Source organism: Balaenoptera ricei, chromosome 11 (assembly GCF_028023285.1).
Source record: "Balaenoptera ricei isolate mBalRic1 chromosome 11, mBalRic1.hap2, whole genome shotgun sequence".
NCBI lineage: Eukaryota > Metazoa > Chordata > Mammalia > Artiodactyla > Balaenopteridae > Balaenoptera > Balaenoptera ricei.
In genome coordinates this window covers 78,022,800-78,038,836 of record NC_082649.1, presented here as the reverse complement: position 1 = coordinate 78,038,836, position 16,037 = coordinate 78,022,800, and the positions used below count along the sequence as shown (strand labels likewise).

The window sequence follows — 16,037 nt, the reverse complement described above, 5'->3', positions numbered from 1 at the left end:
TGCAGCAAATTCCTTTTTGAGAAGGTGACCACTCTCCTGGCGTCTAAACTTTCTAAACTTTCTTTTGCTAATGTAGCAGAAAAAAAGACGCTTGAGGTTTTCTGATGATTTTCAAGGTAACACCATTCTAGGCGGTACAGCTTTTAGAGCTGCTCCTCACTTAATGAGAGGTTGCTGGCGCTGGTTTTGACAGCATGTTTAGAACCTTTTTGTTTCAATTTCCTAGGAACTTCCATCCCCAGTGCCAGTCTTTTATCTTTGAGGTTTAAATCTTGCAGTTCCTCTTTTTGCCTTACGATGTCCACTCATCTGACCCGCTGAGAGAAGGGTAGTTAACTTCTGCTTTGCTGAGGCCAGTGCTGTTGAGGCAAATATCTGACTGCTTACCTAGCTTATGAAAGGCAGATGTTTCCATCTGAGAATCCTGGCTTTGATGCTGACTTGACAATGTGGTACTTTACTTCCATTTGTACTTTCTTCGGTTTCAAGTATGACTGAGTATGACCTTAGTCTCATGCTAGGATTTTCTTTGTAATCAATACTCCCTTGCTGTTTACTTTTTATAAATATCATATAGAATGAGTCAAAATAATCATTTGTTATTTCCAAAGAACTGTGTTTAATACCCTGCAATTTAGAAATAGAAACTCACAAAAGGGTTAAGGTGAAACTTTTCTTCATGTTCTTTCTTGGGCATGCCTCTTTCCCAGTCTGGGTTTGCATTGGCACAACTTAATAGCAATGAAAGTTAGAAGAGCTTTTACCCTGCAGTCCACTGTGCCATTGTTAATGCAGTCTGTCCACTGACCCAACCACCCATCTACTCACAACTGAGGAAATCCTGTTTCATGATGAAATTGGCCCTCTGGCTCTCTTTCTGAAAGGCAGCCTGGGAGTTTTACACATCTTTGACTGGACTGTTGCAGAACCATTTTGGCAGATGCAATTACAGTGTATCTAGTGTGTGTGTGTGTGTGTGTGTGTGTGTGTGCACGAGCGCACACACACATTTTCTTACCCAGAGAGGACAGTTTTGCCCTGAGGAATTGATAGCATGCCCCATCGACTCTAAGTCCCTCAGGGATGGTTGGAGTGACAGGTGGAGGGAGCACGGCAGAATGGAAAGTGCACTGGGCTGGATGTCAGGAGATAGGCTTTTCAATCCTGCTTGTACCACTAATTTGCTGTGTGATCTTGCGCAACTTACTTTACCCCTCCAGGAGTCAGTTCTTTCACCTGGAAAGTAGAGTTAATAATACTTGCCTTTCTTGATTCAGAGCGCTATAGGGCAAATAAACTGAGATCGTGGATGTTTGGGAAGTTTGAAAGGGATAAACCCAGACTTCTACAGATAAACTTCAGGGTACCTGACAGAAGGATATGTTTATCTGAAGTAAAAGGCATTGTTGGAAGGAGTAGCTAATATGGAACGGTCTTCCACTTCATTTCAAATTAAAATGCAATCCTGGGTAAGAGAGCTAGCAGCCCTGTAATACAAGAATCTTTATTTGTTTATGTGCTGGGCAATGTGCTGATACTGTTTTTACTTACGTAAGGGTTACCTGATCACATTCCAATTCTGTATTAGCAAATACATTATCAAAGAACATAGCCCATCATCTGCTGTGTAACATGGTGGTTAAGTGCATGGGCTTTGGCATCATTCAGACCTGAGTTTGAATCCTGGTTTTGCCACTTACTAGCTGTATATCCTGGGCCAATTTTTTTTTTTTTAATCAAGCTAATCCTTAGTTTTGTCATTTACAAAATGGACACCAAAATAGTACCTACCTCCATAGGGTAGGGATAATGCATTAAAGTGCTTCACACACTTCCTGGTACATAATAAGAACTCAATAAATGATAGTTATTAGTAGGTAACAGTAGCTCTGTGTGTTTGGGGGGGTATGGTTGAATGTTTTCTTCCTTGTGCTTTTCTGAAATTCCAAGTGATCTATAATGGCTTTTCTTCCCAGCTTTGTTAAGATATAATTGACATATAATATAATGACTTTTTAATGGTCAGATTTAAAGGTAATTATTATTGTAAAGTAATGCAGCCATGAATGAAGAATAATTATGGTCATGAATTGGCACAGTGAGCCTGTCATGATGATGCTTCCTAACATTTCCGTTGGGCTTTACAACTTACACGGGCAGTTTTACAGATGCTGTCTCATGCAGCTCTTATAACCAGTCTGTGGAGTCAGTATCACTCATATTCTCATTCTACAGATCTGGAGGCTGAGGGTCACAAAGGAATGTACACAGTTACACAGCTCATGAAGTGGTAGATCTCAAATGTGCCAGAGAGGATTGCATTTAGCTGCAATGAACAGACACCCAGTTATACTGGTGTAGTGGTCTGGATTCTCCAGAGAAAGAGAACCAATAAACGAGATCTCTCTCTCTCTCTCTTTCATTTATATATCTCGTATATATTTAGTGTGTGTGTGTGTGTGTGTGTGTGTGTGTGTGTGTGTGTAGAAAGATAGAGAGAGGAGAGGAGAGATTGATTTATTTTAAGGAATTGGCTCACATGGTTGTAGAGGCTGGCAAGTCCAAAATCTGCAGGGGAGGCTGGCAAGCTGGAGACCCAGGGAAGATTTGATGTTGGAGCTCGTGTATGAAGGCCATCTGCTGGCAGAATTTCCTCTTCCTCTGGGGAGATCAGTTTTTTCTTAACATATTCAACTGGTTGGAGGCCCATCCACATTACAGAGGGGAATGTGCTTTATTCAAAGTCTACTGATTTAAAGGTTAATCTCATCTAAAAAATACCTTCACAGCAACATCCAGACATGTTTGACCAAATATCTGGGAACCATGACCAAGCCATATTGACAGATAAATTTAACTATCACAAGTAGCTTGATTAAAGAGGGGTTTACTTTTTCCAGGATACTTCAGCAAATTCAGAGTCATCAGCTCCTACTGTCTTTCTGCCTGGCTGTGTCTTGCCATGGGACGTTTGGCCTCATGGTTACAAACTGGCTGCTCTGTCTTTGGCCATCAGAGGCAAGTGGAAAGGGAAGGGCAATAGGCAAAAGGCAAAAGCTAACAAACTGTTTATGTCATCTGAGTCTTCCCTTTCCAGCAGACTTTCCTGGAGGCCCCACCTTGCCACCTCTTATTGAGCTTATTGCTCAATTAATATATTTTTGATGATTCCTAGATGCAAGGAATTCTGGGAGATAAGTATTTTTATGTATGTCACTCCAAAAGAAAAAAAAAAATCAGTGTTCTACTAATAGCAGAAAAAGGGAAAATAGATACTCTATAGGAGTGTGGTGGTGTCACCGACGCAGGGTGTTTTGATGCCACATCATTACTCTTTGTGCTACACCAAATTGCTCACTGTACATACCTGGAAGTGTCTACCCTTGGTTGCACTGCCCTTTGAATGAATCACGGAGTTGTCTTTGGATATTTGAGCCCAGGATCTAAACAAAATTACCTTAGATTAATGGAAGCCAGAAGAAAAATAAGGAGAAATTTGTTAGATGTTGGCTTTCTTTTTTATCTCCTCATGGCCCAAGCAGATGAACTACTCTTTCTTTCATTATGTGGGTGGGAGGGACACAAAAAGGAAAAAAAAGATGAGGAATTAAGGCAGGGGGGAGACATGTAAATGTCTGTGCAGCTGATGTATCATATTCCAAATGATTTTTCAAAACTTGTTTGCATTATGTAATATGTTTCTGCTATAGGGCACGAAACAGTTTACCTCACTTTCATTGTCACAGTTCAAGTGTTTTACTGAAGCCCAGAGAAAAACATCTGTATATTGGTCTTCTGTGGCACCTAGGAAGATAGGAAATAATAATTGGAAGAAAACAGTATCGGAGAGTATTGGAAAGTTTTATGTTGGTAATTGCCTTGATTTTGTTATTGTTTTAAATCAGGTATTCCAAAGGTCTCCTTTATATTTATTTATAAGTAAATATTTCAAAAACCATTTAATGAAAAATCATTTAGAACTAAAATAGGAACCATGTGCCACATTATGACCCAAGTAGTGTTTTTATTTTAAACTTTGGTCAGAGAGAACAAAGCAAAGAAATAAATATTTTTTATCTTGCTTTTTCATACACACGTGTGTACATACACGCACTCACTTACATATACATAACTCCAGATTCTGTCTCTCAATATTATCTTGTATTCATTTCATATTCCTTTCTCAATATCACTGTGAAACTACTTTGCTGTATAATTTTCATGTAGCTCTTTTGGCATTTTTGCAATTCTAATTCTCGCTGGTTATTGCATTACAAAAGAGTGGAGGGAAACTGGATTTGCATGCAGGACATTTTAAATTCTAATGTCAGGGGTCATTAGTCTTCTTTTTGTTTGTTTTTTGTTCTATCTAAGAGCTGGGCTTTTACATACCAGAGATAATAATTTACAAGCAAGTTTTTAAAAGTAGAGTTTCAGATTTATTTTTCAAATTCTCATAACCTGAAAGGCTAAATGAGAAAGAACCTAAAATAAAGATCATTTCCATATATTTGAATGTTGAATTGCTCATCTGTTGGGGAAAGTGGGAATCCCTTTAGTTCATCTCACTTTCAGTCACAGTGACTGGACTACCCATTCTCTTTACCCAGGTCGAATGAGAACCTCCCATGGTAACTTCAGGAGAACACCACCAAATGCAACATGTGGAATTCTCTTCTTGTAGCTTCAGATGACTGTATCTTCTGTATTTTCTTCACATGAGTATCTTATTTTTTTTCTTCTACCTTAGATTAATGGTAATGTTTTTCATTAATATTAACAGAATTTATAGATTCATATCAAAGGCAGTTTAGAGACCAACACACTGGCCAGCACCATCCTACTGCTTGTCCCTACTCCACCCACATGCCCTGGATGACTATTTCACACTCTCTTCTCTCCTGAGACCTCCAGTGGCTCCTCCTTGCTTCTCATATTATGTGGACGACCTTACTTGCTGTTTTACTGAGAAAAGCTCAGACAGGAAGAAACCTCCCCAGCTGCCACCTGCCTATCTGCAACTGACACGTGTTCTGTTACAGAGGATGAATTGTTCTTTTCCCACCCATGGCCTTTGTCGTGCCCTGGACCCCATCCCCTCTTGTTCCTGCAATTATCTGCTCTCTCTTGTATCATCCCAGTTCTTCTCTCTATTAGATAATTCCCTGCAGTGTTAAAAAATGGTGTAATATCTTCAAATTTAATAAGAAAGAAAAAAAAAGAAAACCTGCTTAACCCCTTCTGGCTATCACACATTTCTCTGCTCCCCATTGACATCAAAGAATATCAGAAGAATTGTCTACACATGTTCTCTCATCAGACTTTCAACTCCACTACTTCTCAAAACATTGTCTGAGTCACTGCAAGCCCCTTCTTTGCCAAATCCATTGCTCTACTCCCAGTTCTGTTCTCACTTGATCCATCAACAACACATGACCATTTGATCACTTCTTTTTTTTCAAAATACTTTTTTTCAGCTGGCTTTGGGGATACCACCTCTCCTGGTTTTTCCTTCTACCTTACTGGCCACTCCTTTTCAGCTTCTTTTACAGGCTCCTCCTCCTCCTTTGACCTGTCCACCTATAATGCCTCACGTTCCATCCTTAGAACTGGTCACTTCTCCCTTTCTTCACTCCCTAGATGGTCTCATTCAGGCTCATGGCGTGTACTGTACAAATCCCTATCTCCAGCCAAACTCAGACCCCTTCTCTCAACTCCAGACTTTGATTGTTTGTATATCCAATGCCTACACAGCCCCACTTGGATATCTGAAAGGCTTATCAAACATAAATGCTTCCACCCTGGTTCAAGTCAACAGCATCTCTGTCCTAGACTTTAGTTGTAGTGTGTTCCTTCTTTCTAACCTTGCCACCTTATTTGCAACACAGCAGCTAGAATGATCCTTTTAAAACTAAACCATTTCCTGTTACTACTCTGCTCAAAATCCTAATGGTTTCTTTTACTAAAATAGAAGCCAAAAATTCTAGATGAAGCTAGTGGCCTTGTCCTGCCTGTCTCCCTGACTGGAGAGGCTACCAGCTGTCCTCACCTCCTCTGCTTCAGCCACACTGGCCTTTCACTGTTGTTCAATTCCTGCCTCAGCCTCTGGTACTTCCTCTCCTGGGTCATGCTTCCCCTGGGTATCATCACTGCTTGTTTCACCTCTTCCTTTAGTTCTCTGCTCAAATATCACCTTTTAAGAAAGGAAATATTCTCTCTCATATATAAATCTCCCACTCTGTCCTCCTTAACTTTTTTTTAATGAGCATGTAAAAGATTGTTGATTTGTTTATTTCCTGACTCTCCTCTAGAGTGTAAGCTCAGAGAGAGCAAGTATTTTGATTTGGTCTTTGCTTTAACCCTAGTCTCTAAAATAGTGTCTCCCGAGTACTATGCACTCAATAAACATTAATTAAATAAATGAAAAATTGAATGAGAAATATAAATCTAAATATTTAAGCAAGAGCTCTTGGTAACTGGCCTGAAGTCAAGTATCGGTGACCATAAATTCTATTTTGTTCTCTGAACTCTCACATCCATGATTTTGGCATTTTATCTCTTTGGTCAATTTATGTTATTGGTTTTCCTAAGGAAGTAAAGAGGTGTATGATTTCTTGCTGGTGTTCTTGGGTTTGTTACCCTTAACATCACAGACACAAAGCATCAGCAGAACAGGATGTTAGTCAAGGATCACAGTAACTGAATTTTTCTAAATCAAAACTTGTCTTTCCCTGTATCAGTAAGGAACCCAGCAGGAAACAGATGGCATATGCAAATTGGGTAATTTGACTAGAGTTTAATAAAGGTATCAGTTTCAAACCACAAGGCCCTAAGTGCAGTGCCTTGAGGCTAGTAGCAGCCTTTTCTGGTTCTACCCAAGGATTGAAGGCAAAAAGAGAGGGAAGGTACGTGGGGAGGGAAGGGCACTGGATCCCTGAGGGAGAGCTGTAGGAGAGGCCACTGGATAGAGACCACCTGATAGGACCAGCAGCCTTGGTTGAGGGAGACAACCAGCCCATGATAAACCCCAGGGACTGGGCTGGTGGGGAGCTGAGGGAGTAAATCTCCCAGCTTCTCTCTCCTCCCTTCCTCTAATCTCTGGCTGGGGCTTCCCACTGGCTGAACACAACTGGAGGTCAGAAGGCAAGGGAACCCTTGGCTGCTATCCATATAAGCCAGCCTCTGCGGTAGACAACAGGATAGGAAGCGGTGAAGGGAAGATCTGGAGGGCGAATGGCAGGCATCCAGCAGAACATCCAAGTGCTATCTTTCCAGCTACAGCCTCGTCTCCCACTTCCACACTAGTTCCCTTCTCACCCACACTTCACATATCAGCTAAAATAAAACCATCCATCTGTTCACAGTGGTCCCTAGTTTAAGACCAAATCATTCAACAGCTTTCCATTGAGCTTAGAATAAAATCCAGGCTCACTCCAGTGATGTATGAGACCCATGATGGTCTGACTGGCTCCCACCCACCTCTCCCCCTCTGCTCATACTACCCAGCCCACCCTGGCTTGCTGCACCTACTGGCAGTGATCTGCTTTTGATTCCCAGAATAAACTAAGCTCATTGTCCTCACTGGCTCTTTGTATACTCCTAACCCTCTGGTTGGAACACCCTTTCTTTCCTCAACCCATTACATGGTTGACTTCTTCTCCTGATTCAGAACTTATCATTTGAACATCATCACCTCAGGGAGGCCCTCCCTGTCCTCCCTGTCTAAAGGATGTCCTCCATTTATTCTCTGTCAGAGCACCCTACTATTTGCTTCACAGCATTTATTGCAAACCATAAATGGCTCCTTCCTCTCTGTCTCCTTTGCTTTGTTTAGTCTGATTCTAAAGCAAAGCAAGTTTCTTCCAGGCGTGGGCCCTCTCTGTCTTCTCTGTCACTCTGTCATCCTCAGAACCTAGGACAATTTCTGACCCAGGTAGTTTCTCAATAAATATTTGGCAATTGAGTGAACAAACATTCCATTCAATGAAAATATCTTTCCATTTATGCAGTTTTTTAAAAAAGGTTACCTTTGAGCTTATCTTGAGTGTATTTGAATTTCTATCTCTCTAGTATCTGGGGAATCTTAAATATATTAAGCGCTTGATATATGTTTGAATAAAACACATTTACTAGCAGCAGGGCTGATTTTCTATAGCTTGGCAGATTGTTTTTTATGGCTGGTGTATTATGTCTGTAACAAAATTAAGCTAGAAAAAGGAACAATACCCTATCCCCAATCTGTAGTTTCACAGCATAACTAATTGAGTGCCGTTGACTGTCTTGGTGACTTGTTGGAAGCTGGTGTTATATAGCGACTAGGCTTGAGCTTTATTTTATTTTATATTTATTTATTTGGTTGCACCGGGTCTTAGTTGTGGCAGGTGGGCTTCTTAGTTGCGGCTCGCCGGCTCTTTAGTTGCAGCTCGCCGGCACCTTAGCTGTGGCATGTGAACTCTTAGCTGCGGCATGCATGTGGGATCTAGTTCGCTGACCAGGGCTCGAACCCCAGCCCTCTGCATTGGGAGCGCAGAGTTTTAACCACTGCACCACGAGGGAAGTCCCTAGGCTTGAGCTTTAGAGCCAAAAAGACCTGGCTGAACTCCAGTTAGGCCACTAACTGGCTGGGAAAGACTGTGAACAAGTTACCCAGCCTTTCTGAGCCTGTTTCCATTATCTGTAGATGCAAGGGTACTGTGGTCTAATTCCTAGAGTTGTTCTAGGACTACAGGTGATAGCAGAAATCTTTCTCTTTTCTCTGGGCCCATCACTACTTTCCCTTCTATAAAAACAGGCACAAATCCTCCCTCTTCTCTCCTTAGGCTGCTGCTTCATCAATAACCTCTCCCCAATCCATGTTTTATTAGTCTTTGGATCTCATGTCCATATTCTGGTTACTGGGAATCTTGCTAGAAGGCTTTCCTGTCCACACTTTTCTTTATGAAGTTGAATTCGCTTTCTGGTGGAAGCAGCCTGGAGCTCAGTTGTGCCTGTGACAGTTACAGACCCATCAGACTTCCCAGCTAGCATCATATTTGCCAGACAAATGCATACAGCACTTTCATGCAGCGAAGCACTTTGTTAGTACTTTGAGCCTCTAAGGGACAATTTGAGTTGGAAAAAAAAGACATTGAAACCTTGTACAATACTCACCCCATTACATAAGGAAAACCAAGTAAGTTTATGTGACAAAAAATGTATGGGTATTCTTTTGATAAAAGAAGCCCAAGCCACAGGGCACTCTACTCTGCAGAGAGACAAGAGGCATGGAAGTTTCATCTTTTGTTTATTTCTTTTTACTTAAGTTTAACTAATATGCTGTGAATGCATTTTTTGTGCCAGGCATTTTTCTTTACTCTGTTAGATGAATTTAGAACTATTAAGATTATAAAGTAAAAATATTTAGGTGCAGGTAAGATCTGACTGAAGAACAGGATCCTTTGCTGACAGTTGGGGAATATATTGGTACTATATAGGCAATCTTGCAAAATTAAATTTCTAATGCATGAAATGGTTGTCTGGAATCTGGTTCCTTAAATAGTCAGATCAGTTCCATTAAAACCTATATAGTTAGCACTCTTGATACATGCTGAATGAAAGAGGTAAGGGTATAGTCTCTGCCCTCCAGTGCCTTACCATCAGGCTCAGTGTTCCTGAACTTTTTTGACCAATGTCCTTCGTTTTTAAATATAAATATCTCAGGCCCTTCTTCCATTATTTGAAACTTAAGCTAAAGTTGAAGACAACTAGATAAAGCCCTGCTTTATTTTCAAGTTACATGTTACATAAATTTGTCTATGTCTTTCTAACTGGTGATCTAAGACACACGTACAACACACCTCTTTACACAGGTGTCATTCATTGTTAAGCTTCATGTGTTTGATAGAGACCAGAGGTTGCAAATTAGTGGTTTCACGGGTCCAGTGCAGATCACAGCGTTGTTGTCCTCTTAACTTTCTTAATTGAGCCAACATTTACAATTGGGATATTTCACATAAAATGCAGATTTTTGGCTTCTCTTAAAACATTGGAAGATTTGGTGGCCATGGGCCTGCGTTCGCATATGGCAGCAATGGGTGGGGCTGACCGGCTTCTGGCCCTTCAGGCGGGGTACGTGCTCTCTGGCTGCGGTGTCTCCACTGCTCAGCAGTGAATGCGTATGTCTGAAAACTGGCTTGCAGCAAACAAATTAACCCCCCTGGCTCTTGCAAGCTTGCGTTTGTGAGCTCTGGTAGAGTCTAGCGAGGGGAGTTTGAAGGATTTTTGTTTACCAAGTAGATGGACCTTGAGATACTGGTAGGATTTATATGGTTGAAGAAGAGTGTGTGGGGGAGGGTGGGGGGAGGTCATTCCAGGCAGGAGACTAACTTTGATGCTGAATTTCACTGGTGGGTAGTGATGGTTTCTCTAATGATATTTAAATTGCTTAAGGATGAAAATGACTTACTTTTTTCTTACAATTGAGAGCAGATTTACGGTTAAGATTCTGACTCCCTTGCATTCTAATATGCTTTCTTGAGAGAAAGGGACAAGGGGAGAAGGTATAGTAGTAAGAGCTAGGAATTGGACAGAACTGAGGTTGCAGCAATGGGCGACTGTCAGGTTTATGAATTCATCAATTAGAATTGTGTGTGTGGGGATGTGTGTGGTGTTGGTGTATGGTATATGATGCTTGTGTATGTGTGCATGGTATGCACATGTGTGTATGGTGTGTGTGCATATGTGTGTGGTATATGTGATGTGTGTATGTGTGTGTAGAAGGGATTGATGTTCAGAACAACAGTACCACTGCAGGAAGCATTCAGATTTGTGAAGGGAAATGAGGCTGAGAAAAAATGTCATTCATTGCCTATCTCTCAAAAAGATAGTAAAAGTGCCTCTTCACAGTAGCTGAGCCAATACTTCACAAAGGCAACTGGGCCTATTAGAAGAACAAGATGCGGTGGTTTGACCAAGGTACCTTTAAGAGTGGATGTTTTGTCATCAAAGATGCTCATCAGTATCCTGCAGTATTTTCCAAGCCAGACTCTCCTAATACGTGGGATTCCCCTGTAACATCACACTTAAGATGATGTCTCTAGAAAGCCACTTTTAGTATAAAATTGTACCTATGAGTAGTAACATGTTTATATTTGAGGACTTGTTTCTATTTTTCAGGGTAATCAGCCTTTGGCTGTCAGGCAGAGGGCTGAGGAAGGGGGTAGGGTGGGGGTTAGGTTTGTTCTGTTTTGTTTTGATGTTGTTGGAGAATTTCAAATGGAGAAATTTTATTTTCCTGGCAAGGCCAGATCCCTTATACAGTTTGATGTTTCCTTGGTCTTCAGAAGGCCCACCAGAAGGGTTTATTTGTGTTAAATTGAAAACAGATCTCTTTCTAAAGGAAAAGGCCCTTTTATTGATCCTGACCTTTTCCTTTTGCAGGTGAAGGCTTTTTGAGTTGCCTTTTAAACAACCAGAAACCACTGTGTTTCTTTTTCTTGTAATCTTTTATTTATCCTGTTCAGAGAACTTACTTGCTTAAAAATATATTTCCTATGGAAATCATAAAACAGCTCTATTCAGCCAAGAGTTAAGATTATAGAACACTTAACAAATCACATATGTGGCTTTTGAGGGGAAGGTTAACACCGAATCTCCTCACCCCCTGCCCGTCCCCACCTTCCCCTCTTCAACTTGTTTTTCCTCTATTGTTTCCATCTGTGCCTTGTGAGGTCCCACAAGAGGTGCTTTAGACTTTATTTCATCTAGTAGCGCCCTGAGAAAACTTTAAGCGCTGAATTGGGATTATATTAGCTGGAAAAGTCAAGAAATTAATTTCCTTCAGGAGAAGAATGGCATGTCTGGCCAAACAGAATATTGCTTAATGCAATAGAACTCCCAAATGAAATTGGGGAGTGGATCTTTCCCTTACAGGGGAATGTGAGATTACTGAATTCCAGATTCCCGTATAAATGATCAACCGAACAAGTGGGTCCACCCCCTACTGTGCCAGCCTTTCCTTTCTGGCCCCTGTGCATGGGAGTGTTTCTGTCACCCACCAGAGGGCCGCACGTTTTCAGCCACCTCTAAATCAGGGAATAAAAGAATTAATGGATCGGAACTTAATCCATAACTCCCTAACTCTGCAGCTTTATCTTTTTAATAGTTCATAAACTTCTTATTTTTCTTTTTAGCCTAGATTTCCTCTGTGGTGAAGGAGAGGTTTGCCAGCCTTTGGCTCTGCCTCATAAAAACGCTTTAAAGGACAATGCTAGGTTGTGTGACTGCCCGTAATTCACCCTCATATAATATTCCGGAACCGCCTCAGAGTTCGTGTCTGACTTTGTTCTAATATAAAGAACCCTAGGGTCAACGACACAACTATTTCCAGATGGATTAAGTTGTGCATTCTTAAAGACCTAGGAGGCCAGTGTATATTGCTTCTCTTAGAGCTGTCACAAGTAATATTATTGGGAGCATGACAGATGCCTAATGGGATACACAGAGATCTCTATTTTGAAATTTCTGAAGTGACATAGTAGGGTTTCTTATTTTTCAGAATAACTAAATTAAGTGCCTGTCTTTCTGAATTAAACTCTCTGTGGGCTCTGTTTTGTCACCTTTTGCCCTCTTCTGGGTGATAGAATTGGGAGATAAATCAGTAACTGATTTCTCAGAGAGTTAAGTTTTGAGAAATATATTTTGTAGGTCACATGTGCCTTACACAAAACTTTCTAACAGCGAACAGGCACAAATGGGATTTTGAAACACCATCATTTGCTGTCAAGAGGTGAAAGCTCCAAGAGTGGGACTTATCAAAGCGTAGGTGTGAATAGTTGGCAAGGTCAAAGGCAAAAAATTAGCCGCTGCTGAGAACTCGGAATGGGAATTGCACTGGTTACCACTCAGGTGTCCTTTTCAATCAGAGAGGGGCTGACCAGCGCCTACTGAACCCAGGCTCCATCTGGTTTTCACTTTTTATCCACAGCCTCCCGCTAGGGGCACAAAAGCCTCAGTTAATATATGTACTACCTATGAGAAACCCAGTGCATGGTTGCGTCCCTTCTTTCCAGGATTTCACATTTATCTGTCGGAAAACAAATATAAATACAAAATCAAAACATGCTGTAGGATTTGTGTAATTTCTTCCTGAAGTATACATTTTCTTTTTGAAGGGAAATATTCATTGCTCAAAGTATTTTTTTCCCCCAAAATGAGAAAGTTTTTTTTCCCCCCCTCAATTATTGATATGTGCCTTTGGGATAAACTAAAGAAGAGAGTAAGAGTCACCTGAAAATTAGATAGTTGTATATATTTGATATTTAAATTGTGTAAATTTCATTCCAAGTGTCCCACTATGCATGTATATAGAAATATACAAAATTTTATATGTATAATAATCCACATGCAGTTTTGTAAGCTAGTTTTTTTTAACCTAATATCATCCTTCTATGTTGATAAATATGCATCTACATCATTGTTTTAAAAGACTGCATAGTTATCCATTTTATAGGTAAAGCACATTTATTTAGCCAATGCCCTGTTGATGGACATTAAGATTGTTTCTGGGTTTTCAATATTGCAAAGAACAATAGAACAAACATCCTCATACATACATCTTCATGGACTTGACAAGTTGTTTCTTTGAGATATAATCCTAGAAATTAAATTATATGAAAATATAATTAAAAATTTTATGGGAGTTGCTCCTTTGTCTTTCAAAAAGGTACTGATTTCTACTCATCCCATCTGCATATGAGAGTCTTCAATTCCTTTTAACATCACTAACGCTGGATAGTGTAAATCTTCTTAATCTTTGTCACCCTGAAAGATACAAAGAAATGTTTCATTGTGATTTTTGTTTGAATTTCTTTGATTAATAATGAGGTTGAACATTTCCCCATTATTGTCCATTTCTATTTCTACTTTTGTGAGTTACCCATTCATATCTTTTTTCCTGTTTTTCTGTTAGGCTTTTTGCCTTTCTCTTATTGCTTATAATAGCTTTCTGTAAATTCTGGATACCTGTGATTCTTATGCAGCATCTGGACAGGAGCTTGTCAAGAAAATATTGGAGAAGAATACAGCATTAAAATGACAGAATTTACTACTCTGTAACTCAGGGTAGCCGTCTAACCCGTCTGTCCCTCAGTTTCCTCTTGTCTAAAACTAGAAAATTCATTCATTTCTCAGATTTCTTCACTTGTAGTAAAGCTAATACTTGTTAAAGTGAAGTATTTTACCCATGTAATGTCCACAGGGAACACTTTGGAGTCCTCTATTGTTTTAATCACCGTCTGTTTACCCCGTTGGTGAGGGAGAGATTTCCACCCTAGGGATATGGGGATGGCCAAACACACAACCTCCAACACTGGACAGGGGAGACTGACAGCAGTTTATCAGTCACATATGCTCACAGCCTAGGGGAAGAGGGTGCTGCACACCACACAAAGCCCCAAGATGGTTGCACTTGGGAACAGAGTGAAAAACCAGAGGCTGTGAGAGGCAGTATCAAGGGGGTGGGTGACCCTTGGTTCCTGCAAGAAGATGTAATTGGCTTATTTGAATCATTCCAGAGGCTGACAGGAAACTGAACCCCATTATTCAGGGTTAACAGGAACTGTGCCTGGTCCGCATGATAAGGAGAGCTGCTTGGCTAGGGGACTTTAATCCCCAGGAGCAGAATGGGAAGAGGAACTTGTGGTTGGGCCATTGGAGGCCATCCTGATTTTCCCCAGCTGTCAAGGCAGCATATAATATTGAGGTTCGATTTTAGGTCTTATATCACAGCTCTCACTGAGAGGTGGGTCTCTAAACTCAGTGGCCTCTTCTCAGTCCTCATTGCCCCTGCCTGAGTTCATCCTGTCCACTCCTGAAAATTCTTCCCCTCCAATGGCCTCCATACCACGGCCCTGTTCAGGGAGGCAGCGTGACATGAGTGAGATGCTCCCCAAGTCAGATAAACATAGTTTTGAACCCACCTATGTCACTAACCAGTTGTACGGCCTTGGGCAAGATACATTACTCCTCAGCCTGAGTGTTTATAAGATAAAGATAGTACAGACCTCATCGAATAACATGTAAAAAGTTTCTGGCATAGTGCCTGGTTCATATTGGGCATTTAGATCTTATTCTTTAACATCTTTTACTTGTTAATCTTCATATTCCTGCCATCTAAATGTGAGTGTTATCTAAGATTTGTTGCACACTTTCCAACCCCCTTTTTCTATTCCTCAGCCCTTGAAGACATAGGCACATTTTCTATGGCTTCCATTTGCACCTTAAGGCAAATGGCCCCCAAGTTGCATTTCTTACGGTGGTCGTTCTCTGGTTCTCTGGTCCCACATTTCCAACTGTTTCCTGAGGATTTTCCCTGCAGTGTCTTTTTTCAGCATGTTAAAGTTTCTCCTCAAACCAGTACCTTCTATGGTACTTCTTCTCTTGGCTGACTTCCTCATTAGTGTCCCTGTCATTTTGGCTTAATACTCTTAAGTCTCTTTTAGTTCCTTTCTCTTTCAGACCCACAGTAACTCAGCTCTCAATGGCTGTTTGTTTCTTCTCTCACAGGATGGCTTGCGTCCATCCTTTCTACTCCATTCCCAGAGATCAGTGCCTTTAAAGAGTTGCACTAGGCTCTGAGTTTCTTCCTTCTCTGCAAACCCCCCTTTTGTCTCCCAGTCCAGCCTGTGTCCCACTGCTTGATAAATCTTTCAAAGACTCATCTCCAGTCATGTTTCCTCTACTCTAAAGCTACCAGTGCTTCCTTGGTGGCCATAAACTGATGCAAGTTCCTTAGCCTGGCATGCAGGGTCCCTGACAATCTAGTTACTCACTTTCTAGGGTTGGTGTGCTCGGTATTCCTACATACCATCAGCTTGATCTTTCTCTTTAGTCCCCAGGATATGCATGGTTCCAAAGTGCCTTTATCTATGTTTTCCCTTTTCCATGGGCAACTCACCTTCCGATTCATTCTCAGTGTTTTGAAATCTTGTGTTCAGAATTCAAATCCCGGCTTTGCTGGTTACTAGCTTTGTAACTTTGAAAAATCATTTAACCTCTCT

At 40.9% G+C, this 16,037-nt stretch overlaps 1 protein-coding gene across 22 annotated transcripts in view; it reads left to right on the top strand.

Annotated features, from left to right (window-relative positions):
- FHIT (fragile histidine triad diadenosine triphosphatase) overlaps positions 1 to 16,037 on the top strand; it is a 1,501,610-nt gene that overhangs the window by 486,008 nt on the left and 999,565 nt on the right. For 2 of the 22 annotated variants that reach the window (XM_059940091.1, XM_059940092.1), the window contains one exon: positions 4,611 to 4,757. The exons of the other annotated variants lie outside the window; for them this stretch is intronic. In XM_059940091.1, coding sequence (XP_059796074.1) covers positions 4,719 to 4,757 — 39 coding nt within the window. In that variant the 5' untranslated portion in view covers positions 4,611 to 4,718. The remainder of the gene's footprint in view (positions 1 to 4,610; positions 4,758 to 16,037) is intronic. 22 annotated transcript variants of the gene reach the window in all.